Source organism: Sminthopsis crassicaudata, chromosome 3 (assembly GCF_048593235.1).
Source record: "Sminthopsis crassicaudata isolate SCR6 chromosome 3, ASM4859323v1, whole genome shotgun sequence".
Classification (NCBI taxonomy): domain Eukaryota; kingdom Metazoa; phylum Chordata; class Mammalia; order Dasyuromorphia; family Dasyuridae; genus Sminthopsis; species Sminthopsis crassicaudata.
In genome coordinates, this window is record NC_133619.1 from 466,462,485 (window position 1) to 466,480,454 (window position 17,970).

Below are 17,970 nucleotides of genomic sequence, written 5' to 3' on the forward strand. Positions count from 1 at the left end.
GCAGGCTAAGGAGACGTGTACAGATATTTATCTGGGAATATCATAAGCTGAAAAAGAACATGAGGAATTCATTACGTGTAAGGTCTCTTTAATATTTTAAATGTGATGTTTTGGTTAAGCTTTTCAGTAAAAAGTTTGATGTGACTAGAACTGAATGAGGAGTTCAGTGAATAGCACTTTGACTTTAAACTTGATTGTTCAGGTCCTGGAAGTAAGCTAAAATTCCATTGGATTTTAGCTGTGAGCAAAAGTTATAAGCTTCTTTCTCAGAGCAGAATTGTTGAACAGGTGGCCTTCAAAAGGATCACTCAGTATATTTAGCTTCTGAAACTTGAGCAACTCAAGACCCGATTGGTTGCTCTAGCCATATGATAATTCGGGAGCTGGTGCATCTGGGCTGCTCTTGCCTGGGGTTCTCAGGAGGGAAGAGTTGGAGAGGCTTTGCTGCTTAGGAAATTTATTTTATATATTAATGGTAAGGTTGACTTCTTTATTTGTGGGGAGACTATTCTATCATGAGAAAATATGAAGCTTCTCCTAAGGTCTTTTACAAAATTGTGGGGAAATGGGGAAAATTAGTGGAAAAAAAAGAGATGGGAAATTAAGGGCTTTGTCATCTGTTGCTACTTATTCATAACCCAAATTCAGGGCTTTTAATTAGTTAGTGTTCTTACTAACCAATTTGGCCATTCTTTGGTGATATTAGCACTCTTCTCTAACAAAATCAATCTCAATTTTAATCTCTCTCTCTCTCTCTCTCTCTCTCTCTCTCTCTCTCTCTCTCTCTCTTCCTCTCTCTTTTTCTCTTTCTCTCCCCCATTCTCTTTCCCTCTCCCCCTCCATATTTTTCCTTATGTATTTGCACTAAAAAAGGGACCATGTTGTATGTTCCTATATTTAACCTGCTCTACTGGGCTCCATTTGCCTCAGAAGGAATGACTATTTCGCTAGCTAAACAAATCCAGCCAATGATTTAGGGGTATTGGTTTACATGGCAGATATCTGCAGCAAGGAACAGCTGTTACAAAGCATCATCTCCCAACATCAAGTCTCAGAACTCTGCATATTACCCTCAAGCCAGAGAGCTCAAATCTGACATTAGTCTCATTAGTCATTGAATTGGCAATATATAACCAAGATTCTTTATTCTATATATATTTTAAACCCATATTGTGTGGATTTTGATATTTTTCAGGTTTGAACAAGATTTACAGGAAAAAAGAGGGAGTGCCCATTCAAGCCAATGGTGTGTGGGGAGAAACTAACCCCAATCCCTTAAGGTCATTGTTTTTTTTGTTTTGTTTTTGTTTTTGTTTTTGTTTTTTAAGACAGTTTTCTATGCGTGTCCTAGTTTGAGTGTTCATTCATGAGTTTTTCTTCTGAGGTATTCAGCACAATCACAACTATACCCGAAAAAATAGATTGTTTTCTTGTAGTTTCAGTTAACTCAAAACTTTTTTTTCTGAAAATCAAAATGAACTTTTCTTTTATTGGCTACATTAAATGAAAATGCTTTTGGTCTAACTTGGTAGAAATGTAAATATTGTGCTTCTCTTTCCTCCCTAACTCTAATCTCTTCCCTCTAATAAATAGCTAGCTAGAAAATGAAACCATAAGTAATAGTATCATACATAATTAAGGGAAGCCAGTAAAAGGAAGATTTGGTTTTAATATTTAAAAAATTGTGTTTTAAATGCCTAGTCTCACCTTTTATGATAATGATCTGTGTGGTCCTGTGTTTAATATTCGTATTGCTTTAGGTTACTAGTGTTGTATGTCCATTTTCATTCCTGAGAAAAATGTCTAATATGTTTTTATTTATCTGTAATATTAAAGATTGTAGGTAACAGAGTACTACTCTGTGAAGATGGCAGATGACGAAGAATATGAGGAGGTGGTGGAGGTAAGATGAACAATGTCTGATGACTGAGTTTTGCTGTGTTTTTTTTTTGTTGTTGTTGTTATAGGGCACTAGTCACTGCCTTGTAAGTGAATTAATCTTAAAATGACATTGTCCCTTTTAAATTCACAAAGGCATTGCTAGCATATAAGAAGGTAGATATTTTTAGTTGAGTTTAACTATGTTTATATGGAACTCAGGATAGAAAGAAAATCCCATCACTGTAGCCAAACTTTTCTTCATAAAAAAAAGTGAGAACTAAAGATTATTTTTCATTTGCCTGAAAATCCTACTCTGATACATCCACTTATCGTTCCCCATGAACAAAGCATCAGAAAGGAAAAGAACATGAGTAAGTAAGTTCCAGTGACAAAATCATTATTTAATACTTACCAGAGAGTAAAGAAACAAATACTAGTCTTAACTTCAAAGAGAATATCTATAATATGTTATAGGTCAAGTTCTCATTCCTTGGGGGGGGGGGAAATCTCCTTTTTATAGATTTATTTATCCCATTCAAAGCCTTCACAAAGTACAATTGTCCTTAAAAATTTCTCACTGGGTCTCTGTTTTTGCTCAAATGACCAACAGAAGAAGCAAGTTTGTGTTTTGTTTTAATTAAAAATAGAAATTGAGAATAAGCCAACTTAAACAGTTAGTTTCAAACTTTTTTGTTCATAGAGCCATATTATTCTTTGCTGTTAGAAATTTAGTAGCACTGAATGTTTAGGTTTGAAACATAACAGGATTGTTAGAGAGACTTCAGACATTCATTCAATTGCAAGTTAAATTCCATATAATTCTTTTTTTTTTTTAGAATTTTTTTTCACAGTATATATGCATGAGTAATTTTTTATAATATTATCCCTTGTATGCATTTTTCCAAATTATCCCCCCCTTCCTCCATTCCCTCCCCCCGATGACAGGCAATCCCATACATTTTACATGTGTTACAATATAGTCTAGATACAATACATGTGTGTGAATATCATTTTCTTGTTGCACAATAAACTTTAGATTCTGAAGGTACATGTAACCTGGGCAGACAGATATTAGTGCTAACAATTTACATCCACTTCCCAGTGTTCCTTCTCTGGGTGTAGTTATTTCTGTCCATCATTGATCAACTGGAAGTGGGTTGGATCTTCTTTATGTTGAAGATATCCACTTCCATCAGAATATATCTTCATACAGCATTGAAATGTACAGCGATCTTCTGGTTCTATTCATTTCACTCCGCATCAGTTCATGTAAGTCTCTCCAAGCCTCTCTGTATTCCTCCTGCTGGTTGGTCATTTCTTACAGAGCAATAGTATTCCATAATCTTCATATACCATAATTTACCCAACCATTCTCCAATTGATGGGCATCCATTCAACTTCCAGTTTCTAGCTATAACAAAAAGAGCTGCCACAAACATTTTGGCACATACAGGTCCCTTTCCCTTCTTTAGTATTTCTTTGGGATATAAGCCCAGTAGTAGTACGGTTGGGTCAAAGGGTATGCACAGTTTGATAACTTTTTGGGCATAGTTCCAAATTGCTCTCCAGAATGGTTGGATTCTTTCACAACTCCACCAACAATGTATCAGTGTCCCAGTTTTCCCACATCCCCTCCAACATTCATCATTATTTGTTCCTGTCATCTTAGCCAATCTGACAGGTGTGTAGTGGTATCTCAGAGTTGTCTTAATTTGCATTTCTCTAATCAGTAGTGATTTGGAACACTCTTTCATATGAGTGGGTAGAGTTTCAACTTCATCATCTGAGAATTGTCTGTTCATATCCTTTGACCATTTATCAATTAAATTCCATATAATTAATAGTACATCTAGTGAAACCCTCCAGCAGCACCTTTCAAATCTTTGTGTTTTTTTTTAATCTTCTTTCACAAATTGGTTGTGAGGATTTTTTCCAAAAGTTTTAATGTTTTCGGTTTTTCTTCCTATCCAAAAATAACAAAACACAAAAACACAATTTCATATGTTTATTCAAACTATTATTCCATTTTTCTCTTCCTCTTCACTGTCTAAAAGCCTCCTCCTTTTAATATTCTACCTTCTACCTTTCCTTCTATCATACTTATACATCTAATCCTGAGCCCAAGACACATCCAGTTATGTGTATTTACCACTCACTGATACTTCATAGACAGCATGTCCAGAATTCATAATTATTCTCAGATTTACCCCACATTCTAATTTCTCTATTTCTATTTCCATGCTAACATCCTTTTAGTTATTGAAACTCAAAACTTCAGTACCATTTTTAACTCTACTCTCACTCTTTACCTGACATCTGATCATCTTCTCAGTTCTCTCCAATGAGTATCTATAGCATGAAGAAATTACTATAATTCTTAATTAGTCCCCGATGTTTTATTAAATGAAGAGTAATTTCTAAATTTTTCCTTTTCATTTGCTCTGATCATAACATGCTTTTGTTGTGATTGCCTCTCACTTGAACATGCTTAATAACTTCCTGGATTGTCTCCAAACTTTTAATCTCTTTTCTCTATGATATACTAACAAATAATTTTTCTAATATATGTATCTGAAAATGTCATCCCTCTCTACAAAATCTTTGAGAGTTTTCCATTTCTTCATGGACATTGGGTTGGCATTCAAGATCCTTCACAATCTGATTTCAACCTACTGTTTTAAGATTGTTTCATATTATTCTCTTTCACTCACGGATTTATGCCAACCCTCTCCCATTCCTGAAATTCCCAATATCTTTTCACCTTTTGACATCCTTCTCTTCCTTCATAGTACAGCTTATATGTTACTTCCTTCATGGTATCCCCAGCTGAAAGTAATATCTTCCTCATAGTTGTTTTAATTTGCATTTTCCTGATGAATAGCTATTTAGAGCATTTTATGTGGTTATAGATAGCTTTGATTTCAGATTTTTCTTAGCTCCTTGCATAGGTCTTTACTTTGCATTTTTTACATTTTACCCCATGTATAATTTATGTAAATCCCTATGATTAGATTGTATGTTTTTTTGAGAATGGTTATTGTGATTTTTTTTTCATCTTTGTATTCCCAGAACCTGACAAATACATAGAAGGTGTTTTATAAAAGTTCGTTGAATTTTCTTATATTAATCTCATTCCTGCCTTTATATTGAGACACACACACACACACACACACACACACACACACACACACAGAGACAGAGAGACAAAGAAAGAAAATGAGAATTAGAAATTCTCTGTAAACAGTGTCTTAGTTCTCCAACTACATATAGGTTTATAGATGTGAAAGTGTTTTATAATTAGCTCTTGATCAAGGACATGATAGAAATATTATCTGAATATTTTCAAATGCATCTTTCATATGAAAGGAGGTCTGGAAAAAGATATCACTTCCTCATCTTTCCATTATTTCTTAGACCTAGATTGTAGATTATATTTCAAATAAAATAGTTGAAAAATTCATTAGCAAATTTTATAAACAACCAGGGAAAATGTGTCAAAGAAATAGTAATGGAAAAAATACATTATTACTGTCTTTCAGTTAAGATCAAAACTAATAGCTATTATTTTAAAAACCATAGTTAGTCCTTAACTTTATCAATGTCCTTATTAATCTATGATGCACAAGTTGAATATAATACTCCAGATGAGTTCTGATGAGGAGTGTAGTACTAATAGCTTTTTTTTTTCTGGAAGCAGGGACTACATTAATACTGTCTAGGATTATAATTATACTATTTGGCTGCTATCTCACACTGCTGACCCATTACAATTCACAGATTTCTGCTGTTTAACCACATCTTATACTTAAGATTGATTTTTTTTATATCTAAGGAAAACCATTTATATTTTTCCTTATTGAATTCATTTTATTAAGTTCACATAGTGCCCTAACCTGTCAAAATCTTTACGAATGCTGACTCTGTCATTAGTCAGTCCTCTCTGCTAGCCCTCCCAGTTTTGTATCATCTGCACATATAATGAGCATACTATATATCTCTTTTTTTTCCCCAAAAACATTCACTTAAAAATGTTAATCAGCACAAGGCTAAGTGCAGGGCAATTAAGTGCTTCAGGGGATAGTAAGCTGGGTCTGGAGTCAGCAATACTCCTGAGTTCAGATCTGACCTCAGACACTTACTAGCTATGTGATTGTAAATCACTTTACTCTATTTGCCTCAGTTTCCTCATCATTAAAATGAGTTGTAAAAGGAAATGGAAAACTATTCCAGTATCTTTGCCAAGAAAGTTTTAAATACATCCATTATCACCTCTATTATTTAATATTAAAATAGAAATGTTATCTATAGCAAAAGAGAAGAAAAAGTAATCAAAGGAATTAGAACAGGCAATGAGGAAATAAAAGAATTACTCTTTAGAGATAATATGATATAATATTTAGAAAATCCTAGAGAATCAACTAAAAAACTACTTGAAATTATTAGCAACTTTATAAAAGTTGTAGTATACAAAATAAACCCATATAAAGAATCAGTATTTCTATATATATTACCCACAAAATCTGGCAATAAGAGACAAAAGAGAAATTCCATTTAAAAAAACTGCAGACATTACAAAATACTTGGGAATGCAACTATTAAGAAAAATCTAGGAACTACATGAATACAACTATAAAATGTTTTTCACCCAAACAAAGTTAGATCTAAACAAGTGAAAAAATATTTATTGCTCATGGGTAGACTAAATCAATATGATAAAAATAACAAATTACTCTATTCATGCCATGTCAATCAAACTACCAAAATCATTTTATAGAGCTAGAAAAAATAATAACAAAATTCATCTAGAAGAACAAAAGCTCAGGGAGGCTAAGAAAACCAATGGAAAAAAAGATAAAAGATGATGGTCTAGTTATAACAGATCTCAAACTGTATTATAAAGTAATAATTATCAGAATAATCTGATACTGGTTGGTAGATTAGCAGAATAGATTACTTTATACTAAATGACCATAGTAATCTAATATATGAAAAACTCTATACTTATGGAACAAAAACTCATCTTTGATAAAAAAAAAAAAAAAAACTGCTAAGAAAACTAGAAAACTGCATGGCAGAAACTAGGTATAGACCAACATTTCATATCATATACCAAGATAAAGTCAAAATGGGTACATGATTTACACATAAAAGGATGATATCATAATCAAATTAATAGAGCATGGAACAGTTTATCTGTCAGATTTATGCTTAAAGCAAGAATTTAGCACAGAAGAAACTGTAGAGAGCATCACAAAATGTAAAAGAGATAATTTCGATTACATAAAATTAAAAAAATTTTGCACAAACAAAACAATGCAATCAAAATTATAAGGAAAACTGAGAAGAAATTTTGCAATGAGTATCTGTGATAAAGGCCTCACTTTTCAAATATATAGAGAATTGAATCAATTTTACAAAAATATAAGTCATTTCCCAATTAATAAATGGTCAATGGATATGAACAGGCAGTTTTCAAAGAAATCAAAACTATCTACAATCATATGAAAATGCTCTAGATAACTATTGATCAGAAAAATGCAAATTAAAACAACTATGTTTTAATTTGCATTTTATCAGAATGGCTAATATAACAAAAAAAGGAAAATGTTGGAGAGGATGTGGGAAAACTGGGACACAAAAGCATTATTGATAGAGTTGTGAACTGATCCAACCATTCTAGAGAGCAATTTGGAACTATGCCAAAAGGGCTATAAAACTGTATCCTTTAATATATAGCATTATCACAGCTAGTTTTATATCCTAAAGACATCCAAAAAAGAACCAGAAGAACATTGTACATAGCAACAGCAATATTGTCCAATGAAGAAGTATGAATAACTTTTATTCTCAGCAATACAATGATCCAAAACAACTCTAAAGGACTAATGATGAAGCATATAATCTGCTTCCAGAAAAAAAGTGATATTAATTGAATACAGACTGAATCATGCTATTTTTCACTTTTCTTTCATTTTTTCCTTTTATTCTAGTCTTCTTGCATAAAATAATAATATGCAAGTGTTTTATATAATTGTGTAAGTAAAATCTTTTAGAACTCAAGACTTCAAATAAAAAATGTTTTAAAAAAGAAAAATGAAGAAAAACTCAAATAGGGTCATGAAAAGTCAGACATGACTAAAAAATGACTGAATGACAATCATCTGGATGATACCAGATGATCTGTATGATCCTAGATGTCAAAATTAGGACCAATAGAAGGACAATGAATCAGATTTCAGGACAATATGAGACAGAGCTTCATAATCATTCATACTATGCTTAAATGGAGTAGATTACCTTAAAATATATAACATTTCTCTTCCCTGGAGGTATTCAAGCAGAATGGATGATCAGTAGTCAGAGTATCATAGGGAGAATTCACATAAGTTTTAGGAAATTGGAGTAGATTTGAAGACACAAAAAGAAACAATTTCGAAGAGGAAAGATGGGATTCACTTAAAGAGAGTGATCAATAGTTATCTAGAGCACACCTTTTCTTATGTTGACATTGAACTATTTACAACTGTTTTTTGAGTTCACTTGTCCAAACGGCTATGAATCTATTTGATTGTATTATCATCTAATCTGTATTCTCCATCTTTATCATAAAAAGTTCTGCCAATATATAGATAAGCTACATCTACAGCATTCTTCTCATTTGCTAGCTTAAAAATACTGTCACAAAAGAAAGTAAAGTTAGATGAGCATGTCCTAATTTTGATAAAATAATGTTACCTTTTAAAAAATGATCACTTTTTTTCTAGATAGAAAACTACTATCTCTTTAATGATTCATTCTAGAATTTTCCTAGGAATTAAAGTCAAGCTTACTGGCCTATAGTATTCATACTTTTCTCTCTTCCCCCTTCCTCTCTTCTTCCTCTTCCCCTCTCTTCCTCCCCCATCTTCCCCTCCCTTTCCCTTTCCCTCCCTTCTCTCTCTCTCTCTCTCTTCTCTCTCTCTCTCTCTCTCTCTCTCTCTCTCTCTCTCTCTCTCTCTCTCTCACTCTCACTCTCACTCTCACTCTCACTCTCTCTCTCTCTCTCTCTCTCTCTCTCTCTTCTGTCATCTCTCTCTCTTCTGTCTTCTCTCTCTCTCTCTTTCTCTCTCTCTCTCTTCTGTCTTCTCTCTCTCTTCTGTCTTCTCTTCTCTCTCTCTTTCTCTCTCTCTCTCTCTTTCGAAAATTGGACATTTGCCTTTCTCTGATCTTCTGATGCCTCTTCATAGTATTTATATCACCAATAGTGCTATGTGCTACATTTTTCAAGATGGAAAGATGTGTTTCATTTGGGCCAGGGATTTTGAATTTATCAAGGACAACAATGTGTTTTCTTACTGTGCTTTTGGATATCAACTCCATGGTAGTAATTTTCATTATTATTTCCAATTTAAAGCTTCTCTTTATAATTCTCTTCTGTGGAGGAAAGAAAAGGAACAAAATGAGATGTCTTCTCTTTGTTGTAAATGATCATAATTGACTTTTCCTCTCAAGGTTCCTTTTTAAAAACCAAGCCTATTTTTTTTATTCTATCACTGCCCCCTTCCAGCTCATTATGACCTTTAATATTCTTAGCATTTTTTTAGATCCATATCATGTTCTTATGTTCATCATCTATTGCTTGGCATTTCTTCTATCTTCTGTGCATTTCTTTAAATAAACTAAGTTGGTTGGTAATTTCCATATGTATCCACATCAGTCTCTTTAGGCAAATCCCATCTTTCCTCTTTGGAATTGTTTCCTTTTGTGTTTTCAAATCTAGTTAAATATTCTATAACTTGTGTGAATTCTCTGCACAATAACTCAGATCACTGACCATCCAGGTTCTGCTTGAATATCTCCAGGATTGAAGAACGTTATCTTGAAACAATCTACTCCATTTGGACATAGCATGAATGATTATGAAGTTCTGCCTCATATTGTTCTGATTCATTGCCCTTCTATTGGTCTTAATTTTGCCATCTGGATCATATAAAACAATCCACTTCCAAATGATTGTCCTTTAGATATTTGATTTAGATTTTTGAATACAGATATAGCATTTGCAGTAGACTAATATTATTCTGTAACACTTCCTTATAGGAGAGAAAAAAGAAATTTGTATGGGAAAGATCAGAAATATTCTTAGCTCCTTTGTCTTTTTAGTCAATGGGAATTATAGTTAGTGCTTGAATAGACTGATTTAACTAGTATCATAGAAATGTAGTAGACAATTTTAGTGAGGTTATCTTTGCCATTTTTGTCCTCTTTATTGCTTTATGCTCTAGTCTCTGCTCTGTATTTGACCACTGGAGACTAAAAAAACTCTCTTCTGCCTCTGAGTTGTAAACTGATTTTTTTGTCAATGGAAGAATTATCAAAATGGGGTGATTGTAGAAATTAGAGTAAATGATCAATAAAAGGCTCCAACAAACACAGAGGAAGTAGTTTAAAACAAAATAAAACATTTCGCTCTAAGAAAACCAAAAAAGAATAAAGTTAAAAAGATGCGCAGCAGGGAATAAAAGAATAATTTATAAGGAAGTAAAGAATAGACAGATACTCATGAATATAATTTCTTCTACTAACATATATATATATTTATGTATGTATGTATTTTTGTATCTGCTTTCTTAAACTGGTATTTGCTATTATATATTCTGAATCCTTCCTGATATTCTGCTGGGCACATGACAGTGTTCTCTTTTGTTTTATTTAATTTTTTTTATTCCTTTTCCATTTTTCTTTTCTTCTGTTTCTTCAAATAAAATAAATCTTATTTTTTAAAAAAGGAAACCGATCAGTCTTAAACATATGCAATAAAATTGTTCTGAGAGTATCTACCAGAGCCAAGTAAACATGAAAAGGAAGGAAATGATAAAAGACAGGGATAAAAGGTCTAATTAGAAGTATTATAGTAGAAGATAATTATTAGATTTGACATAGATATTAAGGTCACCAATCTTTTTGTATAAGCAGTACTATCAAAGATTTTTAGTCATATTTATTTTTAATAGTATTTTATTTTTCCAAATACATGCAAAGATAATTTTTAATATTCACCTTCACAAAACCTTGGATTTCAAATTTTTATCTCTCTCCTCTTTCTCCCCCTTCCTTAAGACAACAAGCAATCCAATATAGGTTAAACATGTGCAATTCTTCTAAGCATATTTCCATATTCATCATGTTTAGTCATATTTCTAAAAGTAATCTTTATTGATACTGTCTACAACATAGGCAGAATGGGAGAACCAGCAGAAAATTATTTTAATTTTTGCAGACAACATCCAAAACATTTCCAAATGTTTCTGGTTTTTCTTCTTGATGTAGTGAGTCTTTCTTGAGTATGGAATAGTCCTATAGTAGTAGCCTTATCAAGAATTTTTCTTGGGATTGTATGGGCCTAGTACACTGTGAAGGGCTATACCACTGTCAAGTAGCCTTTAATAATAACATGGATATACCACTTGGAGATTTGCAAAATTCTTTACAAACATTATCTTATTTTATCCTCACAACAGTTCTGGAAGGGAGGTGTTATTATTATCCCTATTTTACAGATGAGAAAAGTAAGGTAGACAGAGGTCAAGTGACTTGTTCAGAATCTGAGGCTGGATTTGAATTTAGGACTTCTTGACTCCAAATCCTCTGTTTTACCCACTGTACTACCTAGCTGCTCAGAAATGTTTTCTGTAGTAGAATGAAATAACAAAAAGATCTCTATGTAAGCCATTGTAGAATAGCACTGATAGATATTTGGGCTATATAAGAAAGATGATAATGCAGTAGGAAAAAATTAGAAAATAAATATCCATGAGGATGAGTTCTAGGTATTATTTATTTTTAACCAAGCCATAGGTTTCCTATGGGTAAAATGATAGGTTGAAATAAATGGTTTGGGTAAATCCTCTCAATAAAGAGCAGGATTTACCCCAAGATGACCTGAGAATGTGTATTCCCAAAGGGAGGATGGTGATAGAAAAAGGGGGGCTCAAGATTTTTCTGCTTCTGCAGGGTACATATTTTAGCGATGCCAATAGAAAAAATGAAAAGTATGCTATTATGTAAGTATTTTGATGACTGAAAAAATGATCCAGATCCTTTATTTTCATCTCTTTTCCTGTTATGTTTGACCTAAATGAGTCTTTTCTGCTACTTGTCCAACAGGGTTAGATAAGGCTGAGACAGAGAGAGCTAAATTCTCCTCTCTCTTACGTATCTTCAGGAAAATGTCAGCCAACTTCTAATTGTGGTTTCTTTATTGCTGGTGACGTCAGAAGAACAAACATGGGCTTGGTTTACAGATCTAGGTTACAGATTCCACAGAAATGGAAATGACAAGAGAGTTAAACTTACCCTGTCAGTGTGTTAAGGAGACATCTTGTTTTGCTTCTTATCTGACCAGGGCAATTTTGATCTCTTGGAAGTTAACCTTACTAAATGGAATTAAGAGGATTTATGAGATTAATTCTCACCCTTTTTAATTGGAAAAGTGAGACATAAATTTAAATATATAGATAATGTGTATATATTATGTATATGATATATCTATCTATATTTATATCATATCAAGGATAATAGTATTTCATATGGGAGAAAGAGCCTCTTTATTTTCTTTAGATATTTATTGGAAAGTGCTTTGTTTCTGGTTGAATTTAGGTAAATTTTAAAAGAATTTATTAAACTCCTACTGTATGCAAGGCGGTATGTGCTAGATGCTGGGGACAAAAAGGCAAAAGAAACAAAAAGAAAGGATTTGTTTATTTTTAAATAGCTTAAAGCAAAGTAAAATTTGCGTCCCATAAAGTTTTATGGTTTCTGTCTTCTCTATTCATTCAAGCAAGATGAGGTATAACGTAAAGAACAATAGCCTGCTGGCTAGTTAACTAGTACAAATCAATTCTCACTGGATCTCAAAAAAAGGCTTTCTTCCAACTCTAAAATTTAGTGAATAAATGAGAAGTTTGGGGAAAGCAGATAGTCAATAAGTAAAGTCAATAACCTTTTTTTCACAGATAATTTTTTTAGATAATGTATACAACTCTAACTTATCTTTTTTACTATCTGAATATTTTGAGCCTCTGCATCACAAAGATTGCATTTCAGAAAGAAGACATTTGGAAGATATGCTAGCATTTACTTTGATTATTGACTTGCAATTTCTGGCCTAAGAGCCCCACACATCCTAGAGACCAAGCAACACTGAATGGAACATTGAGGAGCTCAGATGTGGAAAATAAACAAATGAATAAATAGATAAATGTGTCAATAATAGATAAGTAAATCTGAAAATGGAGATACTCTAAGTTGCTAAAAGTATTCCAAGGAACAAAAAAGTTGTTAATGCATAAACACACTTTTTTAAAATCGGATTTCTCTTACCTGCTTCTTTTCCATTGAGATGATAGTACTACAGATTGGGAGCTACAGGGAATTTTTGAATTATAGGATTGCAGATTAAAAATCAGAAGGGACCATCTAGTTTAATCCCCTAATCTTATAAATGACAAAAGTGATAATAAGTTGTTCAAGGTTATACAGGTGCTAAATGGCAGAGTTGGATGCTTTGATTACAAATCCAGCATTCTTACCACTGCACCTTCCTAAGCTACTCACATAAAGTGAAGGATTCAGATGAAGAGGAGATTCAGGGAAAACCCACATGGTCTCTTCTGATGAAGTGATGGCATTTGTACTCTATTTTTAGTACTACACAGAAGAAGTTGTCTATGAAGAAGTGCCGGGCGAGGTAAAGCCTCGGGACACTTGCATGAGCAGCACACTCAGGAAATTGCCTTGGGCTTGGTGCTGTTCACAGTCTCTCAGCACCACTGTGGGGAGGACTCATTCCTATTTGGGTGGTGGTGGGGTTATGTCTGAAGGGTTATTTCACCATCTTAAAATTCAAAATAATAAATGTTTGAAAATAATTTTCAAGGAATTTTTTGGAAATCCTGATTATGGTATGGATGATGATAAGTAGAATTGAAGGCCACATATCCAGTATTCTTACCTGGTTGCAGTTGTGATCTGCAATGCAAATGCATGCAGAATCATTGCCAAGGACTGCCAACCTGCAACCGTATTTATGTTAACAAGGATATCATCTCTTTCCTTTTTGACATGATGCATGCAATGCTACTCAGCCTTAATTCTATTGAAATGCTGAGTAAGGCATTCGGATAGATATTCCAACTTGGAGCTTTTTTTTCAAGGTGAAATACCTCTCTTTGTGATGAAGCTTTGTGTAGTTTTCTGCATGCCAATATTTCTTTTAATACTTGGCAAGCCATGAACCAAAGAGTTAACACTGAATTCTTTGTAGTATTATATCTGTGTAAAAACTAATTGCTTTAGAAAATGGCAAAGAGATTAATATTTTCCTTAATACAACTCCTTGCTTAGAAAACAATTGGATGGCCAAACTTTGACAATGTGCAAGATTGATTGTTCAGCTACACACTTTCATCTTTAATTAAATGTCTCTTCATAATTGTCCAGAGCAACTTTAGCTTAAAGAATATGTTGCTATGATGCCCAGTTACTTGGTGTTTGTTTTGACTTCAAGGACTGCATGGTATTAGTTTCCTTGCTTATAAAATGATGCTAATTTGCTACTTACTAGATAGCGTTGCTATAGGAAATAAATGGCATGCTATATCTGAAATGCTTTTTACTCCTATGAAATAATAATTCATCAGTGAATGTGACATTCACACTCATTTAATTAAAAAATAAGAAGGTGGCTTATTAGCCTGTTGTATTTGATATGATTAATTTCCATTGTTTAAGGTTAATTATTGCTTTCCATCTAGTCTCAAAGAGTTGGAGGAGAGAAAGTGTTTTTAATTAAAGCTACTAGCAATTTTATCTAGCTCTTGCTTAATCGATTTCACAAGTTGTTATGACAGTCAAAATCTGGACTTTATATGTGTCCCTTTTCTCAGCTTCAAAATAATTTGAAGTTAGCTTTCCCTTTGACATGTTGCTTGAAAAGAGAGCCACTGAAATCTTAATAACAACAATAACTTAAATTACATTTACTCCTTGCATTTGTTATCATGAATGAACTTTTAACAAAATGTTATGCATTAATAAGAAAAAAACTTATTAATATATGCTGTCTGTAGAATTGAAGAATATGTCTGTGAGCAGACAAGATAGTGCATCCAATGACATCACACTGCATGTATTTATGTGGATATTGTGAGCTATATCTTGCTTCATATAATATGCAAAAATATCACCAGAATAAAATATAATGAGCTACATCAATATTCTGGGTATCAATACTCTGGTGCAGAATTTTTCCCTTTATGATAATCATGATTTACCATCACCATTTTCAGACAATAACTAAAGTTTATGAAACGACCACTACACGGACAATAACTGAGCAGGATGAACCACCTGTAACTTATCATGAAGAACGGAAAGTGTCTCATGATATGGGACCAACGAAGCCAGCAGAGAGGAAGAGAATTATCAGAAAGAAAGTGGACCCTTCAAAATTCATGACCCCCTACATAGCACACAGTCAGAAAATGCAAGATCTCTTTAGCTCGGTAAGTTTGGATGGATTGGGATTTTCTAAGTCATCTCTAAAAGTTGTTATGTCAGGAAGAAGATGTTACTATGAAGGAAGCATAAATTTGTCACAGAATTATAGGCTATCTATACTCTGAACTTTCCCTATTTGAGTTTTTCCACATATGTAGTTCCTGTGAGGTAGTATGACAAAATGGGTATAGTCATGGCCTCAGAGTCAGGAATAACCAGATTCATGTCCTGCCCCAGTGTATAGTAGCTATGTGATTCTAAGGAAGACATTTAAACTCCTCCTAACTCAGGCAGCTCTCTAAATCAGAAAATTTGCCTAGACTCACTGATATATATATTGAAGGGAGTTATTTCAACAAGAATTCCTTGTATTGGTCTTGATCTTATTCTGTGTAGTATTAATCTGACATCAGCACTGCTTTCACACAGAAAATATATTCATAAATCAGAATAGCCTGTATAACACTTCAGAATCTATATTTGTATATCATAACTTTGTGTGTGTGTGTTTGTGGGGAAAGGGAGAAAGAAGAGAGAAGAGAGAGAGAGAGGGGGGGGTGCATGTATAGAAAGAGAAACAGGAGAGAGAGAACCTCTAGAGACATTGTTATATCCTTCAGGAGTTAACCCTACAGAATGAGACCAAGACCAATTTCAAAGCCTAATGCTATTTTTTTTATCATTAATCATTAGTCAATCTGATCTATAATAATATGAAAAAGCAGAAGTTGGTAAAATATATAGAAATTATGTCTGAGATTAATAGAACAAATAATAATATATAGCATATTAATTTTAAAAATAACAAAACCTGCCAGTTGCTTAAAAAGCATCCCTCCCCCAACTTTTCAGTTCTGAAATTATAAAGCAGGCCAAATCAATTCTATCACTGCTATTGAATGAGGTGAATTGATCTCCTCTATTCTTTCTTGCTTCCTGTCCTCATCCCCCTTCCTTACTCTGAAATATCTTTCTTAACCAAAGTACTCTTTTCTGGTCACAACTATCTTATATGAGTTGTTTTCCCCATTAGCACATAAAGCTCTTTGAGGACAGATACTATCTTTGTTTTTATATTTGTATGTCCATCACTTAACACTATACTTGGTATATAGTAGAACTAATTAAATGCTTACCCCCCCATCCCTATTTGTTTCGATTTGAATATTTTGCATTATTAATACAACTTCACAATTAAAGGTTTAAAAGAGTAATTTATATTATGTTAATAAGTGATCCTAGGTAATTACAGGCTTTCATTTGCCCTCATGTTCTTACATGCAATTCTGGAAGTCACATCATTGGCAGCAAAATTGGATCAATAAGATAACTCCTTAAAAATACAAGTTGTTAAAAAAAAGTGACAAAAAAGAAGTGATAAATCTTTATTGGTTAATTCATATTATTTTCATAATATGATCACAAAACCAACCTTCAATTAGTTAATTAATAAAAGAGAGTTAATTCATTGGGCACTTCTATATACATATATGTATATACAACTATGTGCATGTATGCATATATATTTATGAATGTGTAAATATATATGTATTTATGGGACAGCTAGATGGTATGTTGGCTAGAATGCTGAACCCTGAATCAAAAAGCCCTGAGTTCAAATAGAGATTCAGAGACTTACTAGCTGTTATGACCTTGGGCAAGTCACTTAACCCTGTTTGCCTCAGTTTCCTCATCTGTAAAATGAGCTGAAGAAAGAAATGGCAAAGCATTCCACTATCTTTGCCAAGAAAATTCCAAATGAAGTCATAAAAAGTCAGACATGACTGAGAAATGACTCAACAGCAATAAAAATATATATGCAACAGTATATATATTTACATGTCTTCCAATAACAGTTTCAAGGCAATATGTGTGGCAATTTAATATTTATCAAGTATTCAGTAAGTATTCAGGCATCTGATTCATTTTGATGATGGGGATGCATCTTAAATAATGATAAATATTATAATTGCTGTATTTCTGTCTTTAGTGTGTTTTAGTTGAAATGCTAACATTCGCTTTCAGAATAAGTATAAAGAGAATTTTGAGAAAACCAAAGGACTACCTTATGCCAGCACAACTGATACTCCAGAACTGCGAAGAATCAAGAAAGTACAAGATCAGCTCAGTGAGGTGGGTGGTATATCTAAATCAATCCAGCAATCTACAAGGATTTATCATTTATTATGTATCAGACATTGTGCAAATCATTGGGGCTACAAGTACAAGTTTGTATTTTAATTGAGAAGACAACATAATATGATATATATGTACATATATATGTATAGCAAAATATAAAGTTACCAAATCCATGTATACAAAGTTGTCCTGGAACCAACTGAACTGGTTCATGATGATTGTAAATTTCCAGAGTGAACATTCTCACCTCAGAAACAAGCATATGCTATAAATTAGGGCTTGATGTTCAGTCTTGTTGTTCATCTAGACTTAAGAAAATAAAGAAAAAATGTTGATATTTCAAATAAATTTAAACTGTGTCATGGGTATATTTTGTACACACCCCAACCCAAGAACTGATTGTTAAACATT

At 32.9% G+C, this 17,970-nt stretch overlaps 1 protein-coding gene across 1 annotated transcript in view; it reads left to right on the forward strand.

Moving 5' to 3' along the window:
* Window positions 1–393: 393 nt before the first annotated feature.
* The window catches only part of NEB (nebulin), a 213,863-nt gene continuing 196,286 nt past the window's right edge, over window positions 394–17,970 (forward strand). The window contains 6 exon segments of the mRNA XM_074303459.1: window positions 394–475; window positions 1,196–1,280; window positions 1,837–1,903; window positions 13,568–13,609; window positions 15,210–15,425; window positions 17,446–17,553. Coding sequence (XP_074159560.1) covers window positions 1,868–1,903; window positions 13,568–13,609; window positions 15,210–15,425; window positions 17,446–17,553 — 402 coding nt within the window. The 5' untranslated portion in view covers window positions 394–475; window positions 1,196–1,280; window positions 1,837–1,867.